At 42.1% G+C, this 19137-nt stretch overlaps 1 protein-coding gene across 1 annotated transcript; it reads left to right on the forward strand.

Annotated features, from left to right (window-relative positions):
- Positions 1-15795: 15795 nt before the first annotated feature.
- Positions 15796-18846, forward strand: LOC135492982 (uncharacterized). Its single transcript, XM_064779731.1, has one exon. It carries the CDS (start codon positions 15796-15798, stop codon positions 18844-18846), a length of 3051 nt encoding a protein of 1016 aa, XP_064635801.1.
- The last annotated feature ends 291 nt before the right edge of the window (positions 18847-19137 follow it).

Consider the following 19137-nt stretch of genomic DNA (forward strand, 5'->3'; position numbering starts at 1 on the left):
TTTCGAGTCCAATCCTTATTGTTTGGGTTGTTGAAACCGATTCGTAGGTCTCCTATGAATGGAATAATGGGATCGGGCCTTCGGCCATTGTACTGAGTGTCCCAGAACATTTTCAACTAATCGTCATTGGTAGTGTAAAGGGTGTCCCAGTGCTAATGGCTGATAGTGTACAGGGTGTCCATGAAAAAAGTCCAACTGACATATTGGCTTCTGCTGGTTTTAGGGACTGACCTGCCCTTTCAAAGTGAGGCACTGCTCAGGGAGGTAATGGAGCATTTCTTCAGGTCTTATCATCCCTTACCAGCTTCGGGCTTTCAACGATACTTTGCAGTGCGAAATTGGTAAGAATAAGAAGTTGTCCGTCACATATCTGGAGACAAAACCAAACATCCCTCTGAATGTACAGTCTTGTCCGAAGTGATCAGTGAAGGAATAAAAAAGAACGATGCAAATCCCGATTCAATTTTTTTTCAAACCTAAAGATACACATTATTAGATTGTCCAGCAACGTCTAACGGTTGTACGAGGGATGTGCAACCAGCAGGTACGTAATCCAGGCTGCCTCTCATGTCGCGGACTCTCGTCCGGAAGTTCTCTGTCCGGTAGACCTGATAATGATTGACGATTAACAGGAACTGGTCGGTCTCGTTGTCGGTGACGTAGGGTGATAGGACTTCATCTAACCAGTGGTGCGCCGTTTCCTCCCTCATCCAACCAGTTTCCGATGGGGTAATCTTTACATCTGCTGGTGGGTTGTCTTGGAGGGCTGCAAACACCCGGACGAAACCTATTCTGGGGAAGGTGATGTGCGCCGGCAACTTTGCTCCAGAGGCTGCGATGCAGAGGGTGACGGTGTATCCCAGCTTGGTATTGGACCTGGATAATCGGACGTCTATGGCCTTACATGGTTCTCATATCAAACAGGACAAAGGTTTGGTCCATATTAAAGAAGAACCGCATCTTTATATCAAGATGATCGATGCTCCCAGCAACCGCATCTCGGAAGGTCTGGATCCTTGCAGCAGCATCAGCGGGGACGGTCGTTGTATTCTTCCGTAGGGACACGGGGCGTCTCTTCATCAAGCATTCCACCCAGCCTATGGAAGCGTTGAAATCCCCTAGCTGAGGGCGACAATGCTGAATCCCTTCTCTGACATCTTGGGCTGACTCATTCCAATGCAGCTTTGCCACACTACCAACGCCTTATCTTGAATGTCGAGAACGGAGACTGCGAAGCGACGCTCTCTCATCTGCTGCAGCCATTGGTAAAGCTGGTCCTCAGCCTGTGGCCATAACGGATCACGGGGCTCCATCACCGTCTTCTTCCCGCCATGCCCCTGTTCTTGCTTCTGCTCGAGGTCCTCGAGATTCCACCTTCTAAACGTCTCCCAGGGGATGTTATAGTGGGCGGCGAACTCTCTCATACTGCGCACCGTACCGTTCACAAGTGCCTCCTTCTGGTCTCTCAGGTAGGCAAGTTTTTCTGTCACGGTGTAGCGCCGGCGTCGTTTTCTCTGCAGCTCTACAGCATCTATTGCCGCACAGGTTGTCTCTAATGTGGGTACCCTCAGTGGGGCTTCATTTATAGGCCTAAGAGGCCCTAGAATTACTCAAGAAAACCACAAATCCTAGAAACTTCGATTCTGTTTTCTCCCACGTAGGCCTAGGGAGTCTAAATCAAAAAAAGAGGGTTGTAGAAAAACAGAGGATGAGCTCCTCGTTTTTCTTCGGAATTTCGTGACTACTATCATTGCCTGAATCTCACTTTGCTTTACTGATGCAAGCATTCGTAGATTTTTCTTCAGAGTTTCAATAAGGACCTTTTTTGTTTTGGGGGGGTTTGGATCAATCTAAAAGGTGCTTCAGTTTTATGAGACAACCTGTATAAAGGGTCGGCGAGTGGCCTTACCATTTACGTCATTCCACATGCGCACTCATCGACCAGTAGGCCCACAACACTTCGAATCAATAGGGCTGCGGTAATAAGTGATTTAGCGTAACCGTGACAGCTCGGCTGAGCCATCACAAGGGCCAGCGAAGTCACTCATTGGTTACCTCTGGTGAATAGACTCGAGAGAAGAGGCCGGTGTAACATCTGTGGTTGTTTCCCATGTGTCAGTGTTTCCAAACAATAGGCAGCTAGAGAGACCATGACTTTTCAATAGGGGGATACACAGAAAAACTTGTCAATCTATATTTTAGCGTTCCCAAACAATGAGGGGAAACACTCAAAAATAGAAACACTCAAAAACATTACACCGGGTTAGCAACTCTGGTTACGGATTTCCTCAGACCAAGCACGCACGCCCCATTACGCTTAAGGCCTGTGTCCACCTGTGCGTTTTGCGCTGCGTTATCACGGAGCGTATGACGCATAGAAACTGCGCATTGTAAAGTTCAATGGCTTTTCAAAGAACCCTGTCCTTTTGTGCATGACACGGTCTGCACTGCGCTACGTAATACGGCCCATAAAGATTTTTTTTATGAAGCGGATCACGCAACGTAGTTCTAGTCCGTGTTATGTGATCAGCCAATAGAAACTGACCATAGGCCTAGGATATGAAAGGGTGGCAATATGTGAACATTGCATTTGCCATGTTTGGAGTTGGTCAGGATGTCAAGCAGGAATTCGGAGGATGCCAAGACTCACAAATTAAAGAGGTTGAATAGCGCCTCCAGAAGCAAGCAACAGCGCCACCCGTAGCAGAAATAAGAACTGCTTAGTGACGTCATGGTTTCCATATACGGCATCTCATTTGCATATTTTCACAACCTTATTTACTACGAGTTATAAATATGCCAGTAGCACGTGGATCATGCCGGGCGGCGCTGTCAGGTGTTTCCACTATGGGTTACATAATCGGCTACAAAGAGGCCAGTGTTCTTGTAAATGAAGTTAGCAATGATAGCGAAAGAATGTTAGTGTATGTTACGAAGTCAATAGCGATGGTAGTGAGTTGGAGAGAGGAGAAAATGGAAAATGGAGAGAATAGTAGTATGGATTTCGAGTCCCAAGAAGAAATTTTGCAAAGTTTTCATCAAACTGATAATCATATTCCTTCCTTCTCTGTCTCCAACAATTAAAAGTTGCTGCAGTCAAACTGATGCGTTTATCCGCGAGCGAATCGACGAGACGAGGCATTTTTCAAGCAATCGAATGGTACCTTACAGATCCGCAAGGGGCGCGTTACCGAAAATGTTGCAAAAATCAATAACGTGATCGTAAATATTGTCATATTTTTCAAGATGAGAGTATGTAAATGATACGCAAACGGTAAACCAATGAAAGGCCAGTATCTTTTGAACCTTACAAGTGATTTGGGGGCCTTGAAACTCTTTATATTTATCAATGAATCCTTATTCCCGCCTAAGGTTTTGACCGGGCCGTGCAAAACTCCCCTTTTTTTCCCGGGCAGTTTCCTTTAATCCTTGAAGTTGAAAAAAAACCATGTATTTACGACAAAAGTTTGACCGAATACAAAGACACCCAGAAGAAGGATGACATCTGGAAACAGATAGCTTCTCGTTTAGATATCTCTGGTGAGTACTAATGAGACATGCAGGCATGCATGTACATGTACATATAATGAACATTTACTTTGCAATGGCCATGAGATTGTCATACTGCCAGGGTACAGACCCGACACCTGAGACAAAGTACTTCTTGAATGCCGCGCGAACTGCCAGCCGATCCAGAGGTGGTCTTCCCTTCAGTTTTCCTAGTCTCCTCAGGATACCATCATGGATGTCTTAATCCTCTACCTCTTCTCCCTCACCCAATGGCCTGGTACCACTTGCTTTCACTTGTCGTTAGGGTGGAGGAACTAGGATGCCTCTCATCTGGAGCATATTGTGGAGCACACATGTTGCCTTCATCACTCCATCCACGTTTTCCGGTTGAAGGGGTATTTTCCGGTGATACAGCCTCCAACGATTTGCAAGAATGCCGAAGGCGTTCTCCGAGATTCTTCTGGCGCGGGAGAGGCGGTAGTTAAAGACCCTTTCCTGCTACGATAGGTTCTTTCCTGGAAACGGGCGAACCAGATGCTCTTGGGCAGGAAAGGCTTCATCACCCACTATCACGTGTGGAACAGGAGGGATGGCATGGTTCATGAATTGGAAATGAAGTATACTAGTATGTATGCAAATGCCTCACAAAGTCCATCTGAATGCAGGGGTATCGGAATTGATGATACTGTCAGGTTTTCCAGCAATGTATCAGATACTAGGCCTCCAAGTAACAGTACTAGTAATTTTCTTCGTCAGTCTCTCTCTACTGTTGGCTGTGGCACTGGTTTTAATAGTGGCGTTGATTTTGATGACGATTATTTGTCTTTTTTACCATCAATCAATCCGACTAGAGTTCGATTCTCCAACCATACTTTGTCATCAGCCAGTGCGTCTCACAATAACCAAGAAAGTAGCAAAATATGGAATCCATCATTTCATTAATAGTTTGGGCCTAGTATAGAAGTACAATCTTTATACGTTATTATAGGTTACCTTAGGCAAATAGATACATGTAGTTGTTCTTCTGTACCAATGGGCTTGCGGAAGGATGTTGTTAATTTTCTTATATCATCTCTGATGAGGTCGTGGAGATCATGGAATTGGGCTGTTGTCATACGGAAATATTGGAGGAATTTATCTTCATATAGCTGAAGAGGGTCTTTATGAGGTGGTGGTACTCCCCGTAATTTTCCCGGTCCATCCAAAGATCGTGAACCCAGTAATCGTGTCTCCTTTTTCGCTTCTTGCGCCGATGAAAGGCGTAGAGAAACAAAATCACTTCGGTATCTGATTCGCTAGAGTCCGTCGCCATTGCTGTACAAAGGGACCAAGGAAAGCATGCGGACCAATGGACATAGTATTACGCCCGTATTACGCAACGCGTTACATATGCGCAGTGTGCTGCATGATAACGCACGTAATAACGCACCCAGTGAACACGGGCCTGCATGCGCAGAGAGCGCGTCGATCGCACATGTCAGAGGTCGAAGGTCACAATCAATGGTAAGTTTTCTTTCTCACTTTTGTGCCCGGTTTTTAAATGATTTGCTAGTGACTCGTTACTCAAAACACTCAGCTTCAAATTAAGAGAAAGATCGTTGCGTTTCTACTACATGTATGTTGATTTCAGTGCACTGATGATGCTGCATGTAGGCCCTATGCACAGCTCTGAGCTGACAGTGACCTAGTGACAGCATCGCAATCGGATTCGGAGATAGAATGTGTCGCTGACCAACTTTCAATTGTAAGAGGAAGCTACGAATATTGGCTTCATTATTGGCATAACTCGCAGTACTCTGCTGTGGCAAACTTAAATCTATATTGTTCCTTTCCAAAAAAGAGACAGCTGCCGCAGGACATTGCCAATTTACCTGTAGAATGTACCTAGGGTGGCTTGAGAAGCTCTCTCAGCACGATTCGGAATGGCCTGAACAACAAAGGAAGTTTGCAAAACAACAGTCAACAAGATGGTCAAAACCTCTAGGACAATAAGTGTTCTACAAATACAAATACGCAATGAAGCGGAATGCATGGTATGTTCTTGACGATGTATTTTGAGCTCATGATTCAACAATTTATGACGATAATTGTTGCAGAGAGCCGCAATCATGAAATTGATAATAGAATTTTATCGTGAGAGGGAAAGGAACAGTCGTACCAAAGGCCGCACAACCCGGGTAAACTAACGTGGATCGCCAATCTCGCCCCAAAGGAGCCACGCGAGTGCTGAGGTATAAAATACTAGGTTGTTTCGAAACCAGGTTTTCTTCTTTCGAAACTAGGTTTACTTCTTAAAAAAACAAGTTTCATGGAAAAAAAAAATGTTTTCTTCAACGAAACTAGTTTTTTTGGAAGAAAACCAGGTTTTTATGAAAAAACTAGGTTGTTTTAATTAGTCAAATGGCTGGATGAAAACAGGGTTTTTTCTTTTTTCGAAACTTGGTTTTGAAAAGAAATCATGGAACCTACACTTTATCTAAAAAGAATAAGTTATTTTTAAAAAAAACTAGTTTTATGGAAGAAAACCTAGTTTTCTTGTTGAAAACACACTTTTCGGGAAGAAAACCATGTTTTCTTCTTTAAAAACTTCGTTTCATTGAAAATAAACATGGTTTTCTTCCATGAAACCAGGTTTTTTAAGAAGAAAACAAGGTTCTTTTCAAGAAAACTAGGTTTTATTAATTATTGGACGAACGGCTTGCCATAAACTTATACTTTTTCGAAGAAGACTAAGTTGTTTTTAATGACTTAGTTTTCTTGAAAGAAAACCTAGTTTTTTTTCCATATTACCTAGGTTTATGGTTCAATAAAAACCTAGTTTCATTGAAAAAAACATGGTTTTCTTCCATAAAGCTAAGTTTTGAAAGAAGAAAACCAGGTGTTCTTCAATAGAACTAGGTTTTCTTAATTATTGGACACACGGCTTGAGATACATGCGAACCAAAATCATTATCAATCTGCATTCAATTAAAAAGTTATATGTGTCTACTAATCGATGTCATAAGCACTTCCTACTAGCTGCAATCATGCAGTCGATCCTGCAAATTGAATTCTCTAGCAAGATTTGAATTCCTCGCCGGGGCAAACTTTCGATAGGAATGGAAACATCGTTTTTTGTAGACGAAACCAAAGTGGTGACGATTTTTTGGGAGGAGAACAGGCTCGATTCGATGGATTTTGTTTTCGAGAATTGCCAAAGGTTTTAAGGGCCAACATTATTTGGTAAAGAGGTCGGGGAGTAGTGCAGCAGGACAGAGTATGGCCCTGGCGTAATGTAGCAAGGTAAATAATTGATCAGCAAGGAGTTTCTCTAGTGTGATGCAGCAGGTCACGCAACTGTATTAAACCAATCAGATCGCGGTTGTATAGTTCAGTTTGAGATCAATGCGCGGTCTCACAATACCAGTTAAATGGTAATATTTCCATTTAAAATATAGTTCTTCTTGAAGTGTGAATTAAGTGTGTTGAAAATGACGAAAATGATGAAATCTTTATCTAATATTTGTTTTTGAGGCTTCATTTATTAAACCTGTCTTGGTGAAAAAGCTGATTCGCCGTCAAAAATCACCTGACTTTCCGATCCCCCAAACCCTGAAATTATCATGCATAACGTGCAACGAACATTTTATGGTTTGACAGGCTAGGATAGGTCTATTTGGCTGTGAAAGCGTTTCTTCCTGGGTACCTCTCGGAAAAAGTAATGAGCATGTAGAAAGCACCAATATAATGTGAAGACGGCTTAAAACTGTATTAGAGGCGCATGACCAGCCGGACATACCCGGTCGTTGATATAATAAGAAAACCGCACGAGTGGCTGTTACAAGTCACCAGATCACAGGAGATTTTTGTTATTCTGGTCTGAAAGCTCGAGACCACAGGTCATGGTGTAAAAGCAGCAGGATAGACACCATTATGTAGGCATATATTGTCTGACGGCTTTCTTTCCTGATATCGTATAATTGGCAAAAACTTGGATGGTTATAGATCATTTCCTTCTTGATACCGCTTCTATCGAATCCATACGTTATATAATTTTTGGTTATTATATATATATGTTTATTTTGTACATCAAAAAGGTACATATTTTACAGTGCCATGGTGTGCAAAGTGCTGGGTGCAGTGGTTACAAGTGATTACAAGTCTATTTCGATATCAATTACATAATATTACAACGGGTGCCAACATGTGTTACATTACACATAAATATTGGATTATTTCCTCCCTTTCAATGTTAGTCAGTATGTCAACTGCATGTCTCCTTAATTTTATTAACTCTCTTTTTTGCAATGCAACCTGTCTTTCTCTTTCTGTGGCCTGTAGGAAATGTTTATCACTCATTAAACCAAGTGAATTTCTGTACACCTCAATAGAACCTTCTTTATCGAAGCCGTATTTGTGACTGATGTGCTTCAGACTATTTCCCAAGCCACTGTTTCTGCCCAGTTTAAGTAGGGTAACACTCATTTGGACGTATTCATTTGACAAGGAATGTACTGACAGGATGTATTTTAAAGTCCTCTTTTCAAGTTGTGTTATAGAATGTTCGTATCATTTACTATGAGTGGGATAAGAACATTATGTGTTCTATATGGCAGCTCGTATCTATTTTCTGTATTGGCGTGTTGGAAAAAAGCCATCACCATATTTGTTTTTTATACAATTCATTGATTGCAATATCAAATTGTTGATCACCTAACCTGGGGCCTATAGGAATCCCCAAATGAATTTCTAAGGCACTGGATTGAATCATCGTGTTATCAAATATTACAAATTCTGGGACCTGATCTGGCCCAACAATAAACACGATAAACTTATTTTTTGTAGCATTAAAAGTGATATAGTGACTGATGGAATATGACTTAGCAATTTTCAACATTAACTTCAAGGCAGTCATGGTTGGTGCAAGTAATATTACATCATCTGCATAGGCGAAAACTCTGGTTGATATTTTTTTACCAGCTGGCTATGGTTGTTTCATTATCAAGTTTGTCATCATTTTTTCATTGAGATGAGAATAGCATCGAGATAGGTTGCACGTTTAAACACTGTATAAGATCGAAGCAAAGTGACGAAGGATGGTCGATTGCCAGGGGTCAGGCTCTCTAGGTTCCTCGATCAGTAAAAATCGTATAATCGGACTGAATCCGGGCTAACCCCTTTCCTTCTATCCAATATTGGTGAAGGACAGGCGCTCTTAGTCCTTCTCTTTTCAAAATGTGTGGAGTGATTCAACGCCATACTTGGGTAATGATGAAGCTGTTAAATTGTTTTCTTGTTCGGTTTCTGACTTTTTACAAATTGATAGCTGAATAAGAGGATTACAAAGCGTTCAGTTTTTCGTTTGCAATTTTGCATATATTACGCTTTGCGTACATGGACATATCATGCAAAATTTTACATCATAAGCTCGTCTTTACCATTGTAAGCATAATAAACCTATCGATTGACTGTTTTAGAATATAGTATTCAAAGTGCCTATACATGTAGCCAATCGATACGGCGGTACTGGGTGGTGAAGAGCAGACGATCGAACCGATGTAGAGTTGACTTCGAAAAAGTTAAACTAAGGTGTTTTGGCATCGTGCCGTGGAGTGAACTCGGAGATATTAAGGAAATTCTAATGCAATAAGAAGACCTTATTGGTACATTTCGACCAAATCCAAAGATTAATGAAATGTTTATGCTGACAAGTATTTGGAGTTTAAAAAGTCTTCTCCTGTTGCTGTAACGTACCAAAGTGTTGTGTGAGAAATATTTCACAAAGAACGATTTCGTCTAATATCCATGTGTATGCCTGTACCAGCGTATCAGCTGATTTGTGAAACAAGGTGGTGGTGGGCTGGAAGCTGCGGTTTCTCTCTGCCTGACCCGCTCTCACTTCGCTTATGTAGTTGGTCGGCCGAAATGGTCGGAGCAATTTGCCCAAAAGTTCAAATCTGGGAGATGGGCAGCCTGTTTTCTCCTAATGAGAATTATCTTAGTAAAATCCATAGACACGGATAAGGCTACGTGTGTAGGCTACCCGTCCAGAGTTGTGTCGGAACCCCAAGTTACTGAGGATCGGTAGTTGGTAAAAGCTGGACTCGGATTTCGGACTCACCTAAGGGCATTTATCACAGTGTGAAGCAAAAAAATCCATTACAAGTATTTCACAAAATCGCTATTTGATATGTAAAGCGCCTTGTTTTTATGATGCCTATTTTTCAAATCATATGGACATACCACTTACCTCATGGTGACATGGTCACATGTATGCAAAAGATGACAAGGGGCAACCCTTAGCTATTAATTAGGTAGCTTTCGCAACAGTGCAAACGACGATATACGCTGTACGAATGTCTGTAATGTCATCGATTTCTGTGATACAATTAATTTATGCGACACTCGTTAATCATCTCTGATACTTAGTTAAAAAATAATCAGTCATACACGTTTTTCAGGATAAAAGATTTTCGTTGTCGTGTCAGCGGTTAGCCTCTACATTTCCTTGCGAGAGTTACCGCCGATTGTGGTCACGTTTTTGGCATGTTTTATCTTCCTAACATGAAGTAATTTGCCTCAGGTGTCAATACCTTGATCATCGTTCAAGGTCTAACCAAATACGACATCAGGCGGACAAGTCAATATATTAGTATATAATTAAACTATATGTAATGATCAGAATCAATGGTTCTGGTCTTGTTATGATAAGCCACCACAAACCATTAAAAAAATAACTGCATCCGGACCCACCCTATCATGATGCCTAGATATCTGATGATTGCCGCAGTTATGGGTCTTGGATTACTTTCCATTCCATCGAAACAAAGAATAGTCCATTCGTTAGGCTTGAAACGTAAGTATGTATTGGAGAAAACTGATGATAATATTACCGGTTTGCCCCACGGCGTCCCATCGGTTTGCCCCACGGCGTACCAGACCTTCAAACTACATAGTCCCTTTTGAGAATTCAGGAACAAATTTGGGTGACGAAGTTACCCGTATAACTTTTTTTATATTTTGCCATCAAATTTCAGCCGATGTGACTTGGAATTTCGATGGCAGCTCTCGAGCCATAAGGTCAGTAAGGGCCGATGGGGTGGGGGGGGGGGGGGGGTCTCCAATATGCAGGAGATGACCCTATGATGAAGCCAAGTGGTGAATCAGACTTGATTTGGTTCCCAAAATTATCATTTGCCTAGATGTATATGTCAACTCATTTTAGATTTATAGTTATCGAGGTTGAAAGAGACTGGTGTTACTGAGGTAACCAAAAATTAGACCTCTGTGACCTGAAAATACGCTATAATTAGGCTGGTCGTCTCGTGTCAAAGTAGGAGGAGAAAATTGGTTCGAACCGACAATATTGTGTCATGCTTGCATTTATTCAATTGTTTAAGCATTGTGTCTGTTAACTACACATCGCATGTTTTAAGCACTGGTCATATTTGGATGATCATTGGCAAAAAGGAATTAATGTTCCTTGAAAGCTCTACTGAGTATCGCTAAATGATTTGTTAGTTTGGTTGGTTGGTTGACTGAAGTACATTCGACTCTCTTGATAATATGTCCATTTGTCCCTCGGACATTCTATCCTCAAATGGATTGTCTTTTGAAGTCGAAGAGCTTCGTCCTTCCTACTTGTGGCTTGATATATGCATGCATGCAATCATTGTCGTCCTGTCATTGAACGATACAGGACGTTTTATGGAATGAGTGCATCTTATGTCAACTCATCTATCTTTGGGCGGGTAATGACTTTCAATAATGGCAGAGAACCCAAGCAGTGTGTAACCGCCCCAGCGGTCAATCTCAGAAGCGGCTGGTTGACCATCATGTTCTACTTCAGACCCAAATATGTATATCTTATTGCAACTCATCTATCTTTGGGCGGGTAATGACTTTCAATAATGGTAGAGAACCCGAGCAGTGTGTAACCGCCCCAGCGGTCAATCTCAGAGGCGGCTGGTTGACCATCATGTTCTACTTCAGACCCAAATATGTATATATAGGTATATTCAAACCTCAGACGCTGATCACATTCATGAATCGAAAGAGATATGTTAATGTTTTCTCTGCCTGTCCGAATTTTGTCGTGTGTTTTGGCATGAGTAGTCAAAATGGTCACAATGTTTCTACCTATTAATCAGGTTGTTTGTTCTACGATCAATGGCATCAGTTGATCATCGCGGTCAATGTTTTAAAGGAAGAATGTTCTAATGTTTTAAAGGAAGTATGTTCCTCGAAATCTCTACTGAGTATCGCTGAATGATTTGTTGGTTGGTTGGATGGTTGACTGAAGTACATTCGACTCTCTTGATAATATGATCATTTGTCCCTCGGACATTCTATCCTCCACCGGATTGTTTTTTGAAGTCGAAGAGCTTCGTCCTTCCTGCTTGTGGCTTGATACTGTAAAATATGTGATAAGCGAACGGCCCACAAAACTGGTCGAGAGGAAATCATTGCGTAAACATGTTCAGGTCCTTTGAAATAGGCCTAGATGACGCTGATGACAAGTGTCGTTTTCATGTGGTTATAGTCTAGGGGTTATTGGTGGTAGACTTCTACCGCGTTCGTGCAAAAGCACTTGGGCTCATTGAGTTGAATTGGATGAAAAGAAAGACAAACAGGATGTGATGATTAATACTGGGTTTAAGTCAATTCTTCGTCCAAATCTACAAATTCTAGACCATTGTCTTCGATTTCAATGTTATCAAAATCATCTTTCTCCCATTCCTTGTAATCCCTAAAGTTACGGTACATCCTAGTTTCGGATTCCCTCGGGACGTGCGAAGATCAATATTTGTTTTGCCCCCTTTTCATTGTATTGTATTGTATTGTATTGTGGCGCCATGTCAAAAAGAGCAAACGTTTCATTCATGTTTATCACAAGTTCAATCCCATTTTCCCGTTTCCCGTTCCTAGAGAGAAAACCAGTTAGCCACCCTCTGGACGCCCTGAAGTCTGTTAATTGTGGCCGATGCTGCCGGTATTCCTGTTGCTGCTGTTCGGGAAGCACTGCCCACCATGTTCGGAAAGACTGTTCAGCTTTAATCATCATGTCGTCACCCGAGACAGGTACCCCATGTTGTCGCCTTGTTGCCATCCATTCACGAACTGACCTGTCAACCTCTGGCCATAAGGCTGAAAAAAATGTGGACTTTAGAAAAGAACAATTTCAAATTTAAAGTTCCAGGTTCTTATGGACATCAAACTTGGAAAGAAAATGACATTGAAGATGGCGTTAATTTTCTGTTAAAAGCACAATACAGCACTCACCAATGCCTCTTTGTCTTTGTCTGCGCCTGTTGACCTGCCTGCTCGTAGTTTCGCAATGTCTCTCTCGGAGGTCATCCTCAGTCTTCGCGGAGCCATCGGCGCATAGTCGCGGAGGGAGGGGATGTTATACTCCCTGGCAAACTGGGGCGATGAAATCCCATGAGGCTGCCTGATGTTTTCGTTTTCATAGTCATCGAGCAGACGGATTTTCTCCGCCAGTCAATACGATCGATGACACCGAGCAGGAGGTTGATAGGCATCGACATTTTCAACAACATTATTGATGTCGTCATTATCCATTGGATGAACGAAATCAGAAAACATTATCAAAATGCCAAAAAAGACAGTGCACATCATTCTGGTTTCTTACTGACGCTTGCGATTGACAATCTTAAATGCACGAGTAGGCCAGCGTTAAATCGGTTATTCAATGTCATCTAAATTCAAAGTGATATCAGACATGGATTTTGTGGTACATACACATGCTCAATAAATCGTGTCATTAGCGTCATCAAGGCCTATTTCAAAGGACCTGCACATGTATACGCAATGATTTCCTCGACCAGTTGTGTGGACCGTTCGCTTATCGCATATTTTACAGTATATGCATGCATGCAATCATTGTCGTCCTTTCATTTAACGATACAGGATGTTTGATGGAAAGAGTGCATCTTATGTCAACTCATCTATCTTTGGGCGGGTAATAACTTTCAATAATGGCAGAGAACCTAAGCAGTGTGTAACCGCCCCAGCGGTCAATCTCAGAGGCGGCTGGTTGACCATTATATTCTACTTCAGACCCAAATATGTATATATAGATAGATTCAAAACTCAGACGCTGATCACATTCATGAATCAAAAGGGATATGTTCATGTCGACTCCGTTTGGCCGAATTTTGTCGTGTATTTTGGCATGAGTAGTCAAAAAAGTCAGAACATTTTTACCTATAAATCAGGTTGTTTGTTCTACGATCAATGGCATCAGTTTATCATCATGGTGAATGTTTTAAAGGAAGTCTGTTACCTTTACATTGATGGGAGACAACTTGAACTGGTAGGGTATCATAAAAATCCAATCCTGGATATCAGTTGGAGAGGAACGATAATTGGGTGCCTTTGTTACAAGCTGCTTATATCTAAACGTGATTGCAAGCCGTGTTTTCGAGCTGATATCGCTCAAATTCTTATCTATCGAACCAAACTAAGTGATGAACAATTGAGGAGTCTTCATGACGACTGTAAGTACTTTCACTTTAATGGATTATCATTCGGTGGAATATATTAGCTGAAATCTGTAACCTATTCATGGCACGACACGACGAGGCTTCTGTACCTATAATAAACAACCAATGAAAGAGGTGATATGACCTGAATTAATGGAGTCCTATACGTCACTAAGAATTGATATAGAGTAATTGGTCATGTCATGCATGTCATATTTTACCCTCCCAAAACGTATAAACGCATGCTGCTCGAATTTCTTCGTTGATCAATTGAACTCGTTGGGTGCCAAACGACGTATATCACCGTAGAATTGGTAAACTCGCAACCCCTTTTCTAACTCACCATTGACTTGTGTCTGGTGGTTAACATCTCTTTTTTATTAGTAGTACAAAAAAAATGAATGGAATTATTTTGCAATGTATTTAAAACGTTTGCACATGTTTGGACTAAAACGTGTCCGTATGAGTGATCATACTATAGTTGACGGAATTGATGTCTATTTCTCTCGCAGTCTTGACTCTTCGAGGAGGCACCGGTAAGTTTTATATCGTGAGATAGACAGGTCAAGTGTTTGGTGCCATGGTGAAAACATGTCAGCCTCAAATATGATTTCGAAAACAGCTTACCTCACGAGGAAGTATATACTAAACTTACAAAAGATAATGGACTGGGCAAAAACAAAATGGACTAGTAAATCTGGTGAAATATAGCCTACTCATGCTGAACCATGTTTGGACAGCACATCACTATCACTTACACTGATGAAATGACGTTTTGTGGACCACATCTGTTTTTATAGTACAATGAGGTCGGTATTCCCTCGAAAACTCGATAAACATATCTCAAATCATTAGCATATTCGGTGTTCAAAAACATTTTTTGCCGCTCATTTTGGAAATTTTAGACCGATATCAATAAATCTAAAGTACCGTTGGATTCTATTTGTTGTTGTTGTCCGATGTAGTAAACAATTTTCAGTCGTCTAACTGCTTACTTACCGGGAGATTAGGCGCAGAAATCCGTACAAAAGTGGCATCAGTAGCGGCCAAAATGGTACAATCATAATTGCGGCTGTTTTAAACATTTCGTGAAAGATATCGGTATATCAGCTGTCTAATTACAACGGCACCAAATATTGCCAAGCGCGTGTAGATTAGTCACGTGAATATAATGAGAAAACATTGAATATACATTCGCAAACGCACCAGGTCGATGTTTGAATTTTGAGTTTTTAAAAGAGATTGTCTGGGCTTTCGTTACTATCCACTCGGTAAAACTTCAGCTCATGCTCGAACTCGGCCATTGCGTTCTTCAACTAAGTTACAGTTGTAGTGATCAGTTGTCCATGTGAGTTATTGGGGACTTCAGGTGCATAGATGCCATATTGACGTCAGGCCCTGGGGGCGGTGCATTAGGTGTCGCTACTGCTGTTAAGCTCAAATGAGAAATGTTAAGCCGACGGATCCATTTTCTAGAAAGAAGAGTTTTGCATTGCATCGCAAGCCCAGTCCTGCCGCCATCTGCGATGATGTTCATCACTAGGCCAGGTCGCATTGTTGTTATGATATTACCTATTACTCGTTATACTAACCATACTAACCATATACCTTATATAGCTTACTAATCATCACGTGACCTGTATCTTTATATATCTTAGTTACTTTAATAAACTGGCTTATACCCTTCGACCGTTGTGCGTGTTGCATCTATGCCTGAGCAAGAAACAGAACATGGTGACAGAAGTGGTCACTCTTCGACGATCATAACGTTCTTAGGGTGGACTATCAGTATTAATGAACTATGTCATCCGATGACGAGACAGAGGAGGAAAACACGGGCCCACAAATAGTCATGGCAGAACGTCCGAATCTCAAGCCGCCGGCACCTCTTGCTCTAACGGGGAATATTTCGGCGAATTGGAGGCGATGGAAGCAGAAATTTACGATATTTCTAACGGCATCACGGATAACGGAGGAACCTATCAAGGTCGCTCTTCTTCTCCACTCAATCGGAGATGAAGGACTGGAAGTTTTCAATTCATTTGGATTACCTGATGATGTCGAATACGCCCCGCTTATTAAAAAATTCGAGGAATATTGCACGCCTCAGAAGAATGTAACATTTGAACGCCATAGATTCAATTCAAGGATACAGCAGGAAGGCGAGTCCTTTGACTGTTTCCTCACGGATATAAAAATAAAAGCCAAGGACTGTGAATTTGACACTCTAAGAGACTCCTTAATAAAGGATCGCATTGTATTTGGCATACGAATGGATCGCACGAGAGAACGTCTGCTTAGGGAGAAGGAACTCACCCTCACCAAGGCGATAGATATATGCCGAGCAGCTGAGTTAACCAAGAAACAGATGAGTTCGCTGTCTAACGGACAGCGGCGTGATGAACAGACTGACAAAACAGTAAATGCAGTAGGCCGACAAGGATACAACAAAGCCGCCTCGGGTTATCATAACCAATCAACGTATGAAGGCAGCGGACCCAAGTGCGGGAATTGCGGGACTTTTCATCAACCACGGCAATGTCCTGCCTATGGCAAACAATGCAAGGGTTGCAAAAGGCTAAATCACTTCATCCGCTGCTGCAGGTCAACCAATAAACAAGTCCACAGCGTAGAGGAGGAGGACGATGACGGTACGTACGAGTCTTTGTTCATTGGCAGCATCAATCAGTTAAAGGGAACAGACGAGTCTGATGAACAATGGCTAACGAAACTGAAGATGGGTCAGCGGCAGGTTTTCGTGAATTTGAAGATAGATACGGGAGCACAGGCCAACGTGCTGCCGTATGACCTATTCAAGCGGATCTGTAACAAACGAGATCTCATAAAAACGAAAATACGGTTAACCACTTACGACGGAACACCGCTACCGGTGGCAGGGAGTTGCAGGATTCGATGCATATACAAGGATAACACATTTTACGAGGATTTCGTAGTAGTGGACAAACGCAGTGATCCGGTCCTAGGGCTTCGCACGTCTGTCAAGATGAATTTGCTTCAACGTATCGATGCGCTTAATAGGCCTACGTCCGATAGTGAATGCATACTCGACGAATATAGGGATATATTCGAAGGTCTTGGTTGTCTAGATGTGCCAGAGCATCATATTGAAATTGATCCATCAGTGAAACCAGTGATTCATGCGCCGAGGAAATTTCCCATTGCAATGCAGGATAGATTCAAAACTCAACTTGATCGATTGGTTGGTATGAATGTGCTCAAAAAAGTGGATGAGCCCACTGATTGGGTAAATTCAATTGTGTTAGTTGAAAAATCAGATAAATCGCTACGTATTTGTTTAGATCCGAAAGATTTAAACACTGCTGTGAAACGGGAGCATTTTCCATTGATCACATTGGATGAAATTAGCACTAAACTCGCTGGGGCGAAGTACTTTACTGTTCTTGACGCGTCCAATGGATTCTGGCAACAAAAGTTGGATACGGAAAGTTCTATGCTCACAACATTCAACACATGTTTTGGGAGGTATCGCTTTCTCCGTCTTCCGTTCGGAATCTCCTCGAGTGCTGAAGTGTTCAATAAAGCAGTGACGCAAATTCTGGAAAATTTGGAGGGAGTCATCAGCTACATCGACGATTTGTTAGTCTGGGGACGCACGAAAGAGGAACACGACGAGCGACTTAGGAAAGTATTGGATCGCCTACGGGAGAAGGGGTTAAAGCTCAATAGACGCAAATGCAGAGTTGGACTCTCAGAGGTTGTTTACATAGGAGGATTACTAAGCGCAGATGGGGTCAAACCGGACCCGCAGAAAGTGCAAGCAATCGTGGATATGCCTCAACCAGATTGCAAGGCCGCATTACGCAGATTTCTAGGATTAGTAACATACTTTGGAAAGTATTTGCCGAACTTGTCAGACATTACGTCACCGCTCAGGCAGCTTCTTCCAGAAGATGCTGAGTGGGCTTGGCTGAAACAGCAGTCCGATGCTGTAGCGCAATTAAAAACAATGTTGACAACAGCACCAACGCTGAAATTCTATGATGTAACAAAACCAGTGACATTGACAGTTGATGCATCTCAGAAAGGACTGGGTGGCGCCATTTTGCAAGATGGGACACCGATAGCTTATGCGTCAAGGGCATTAACGCCAACCGAACAGCGTTATGCTCAGATTGAAAAAGAAACATTAGCAGTTGTGTTTGGGTGCGAGCGTTTCCACCAATTCTTATATGCGCGGAATTTTGACGTCGAATCAGATCACAAACCACTTGAGTCAATTCTTAAGAAACAACTTGGGCAGGCACCGCCCAGAATTCAGAGATTTCTACTGAGGTTGCAAAAGTACACTTTCAACTTGCGTTTTGTGCCTGGTAAGGCAATGTATGTAGCTGACGCGTTAAGTCGAGCATACTTGGAGGACTCAGATCGTGATAATGAACTCTCACAGGAAGCCCAATTACAAGTTCATGCGCTAGTGTCTAGCTTACCAATAACCGCAGGAAAAGCTGATGAGCTAAAACGTGAAATACAAACTGACTCTGAATTGCAGACATTGTATAAAACTATAGAATCAGGTTGGCCGGAAAATTGTTCTGAAGTTCCAGATGTCGTGAAACCATACTGGAACTGTCGCGATGAACTATACATTACTGAAGGATACATATTCAAAGGACACAAAATTGTGATTCCGCCATCAATGCGCAAAGACATGCTGCAAAAGAGGGTTTCTTTTCTGCGAGTTGCGAGTTGTGAGTTGGATTTGCGAGTTGTGAGTTACATTTGCGAGTTGCGAGTTACATTTGCGAGTTGCGAGTTGGATTTGCGAGTTGCGAGTTACATTTGCGAGTTGCGAGTTGGATTTGCGAGTTAAAAATGCCAGATGCCTTCTTTCAATTCCAGTGTCATTAAATGGGTCTAAAAATGTCAAACTAGCCCAAATCGCAAAAGAAAACCCCCGGGTAAATCTTTTCTGCGAGTTGCCAGCTGAAATTGGCAAAGCATGGCCAAATGCCCTTGTATTTAGTCATGTATGGCCACACTGGTAGGATGCCTCATATCAGAGATGCCCCCTCTCATTTCCAGTGTCATTTATCGGGTCTAGAAATGGCTAACTAGCCCAACTCGCAGAAAAGAAAACACCCTGGGGTAATTCTTTTCTGCG

The sequence above is a fragment of the Lineus longissimus genome, chromosome 8, assembly GCF_910592395.1.
Source record: "Lineus longissimus chromosome 8, tnLinLong1.2, whole genome shotgun sequence".
Taxonomy (NCBI): domain Eukaryota; kingdom Metazoa; phylum Nemertea; class Pilidiophora; order Heteronemertea; family Lineidae; genus Lineus; species Lineus longissimus.

What these genes read in the sequence shown, in the direction of transcription:
- LOC135492982 (XM_064779731.1), top strand. Translation starts at nt 15,796, where the DNA reads ATGTCATCCGATGACGAGACAGAGGAGGAAAACACGGGCCCACAAATA.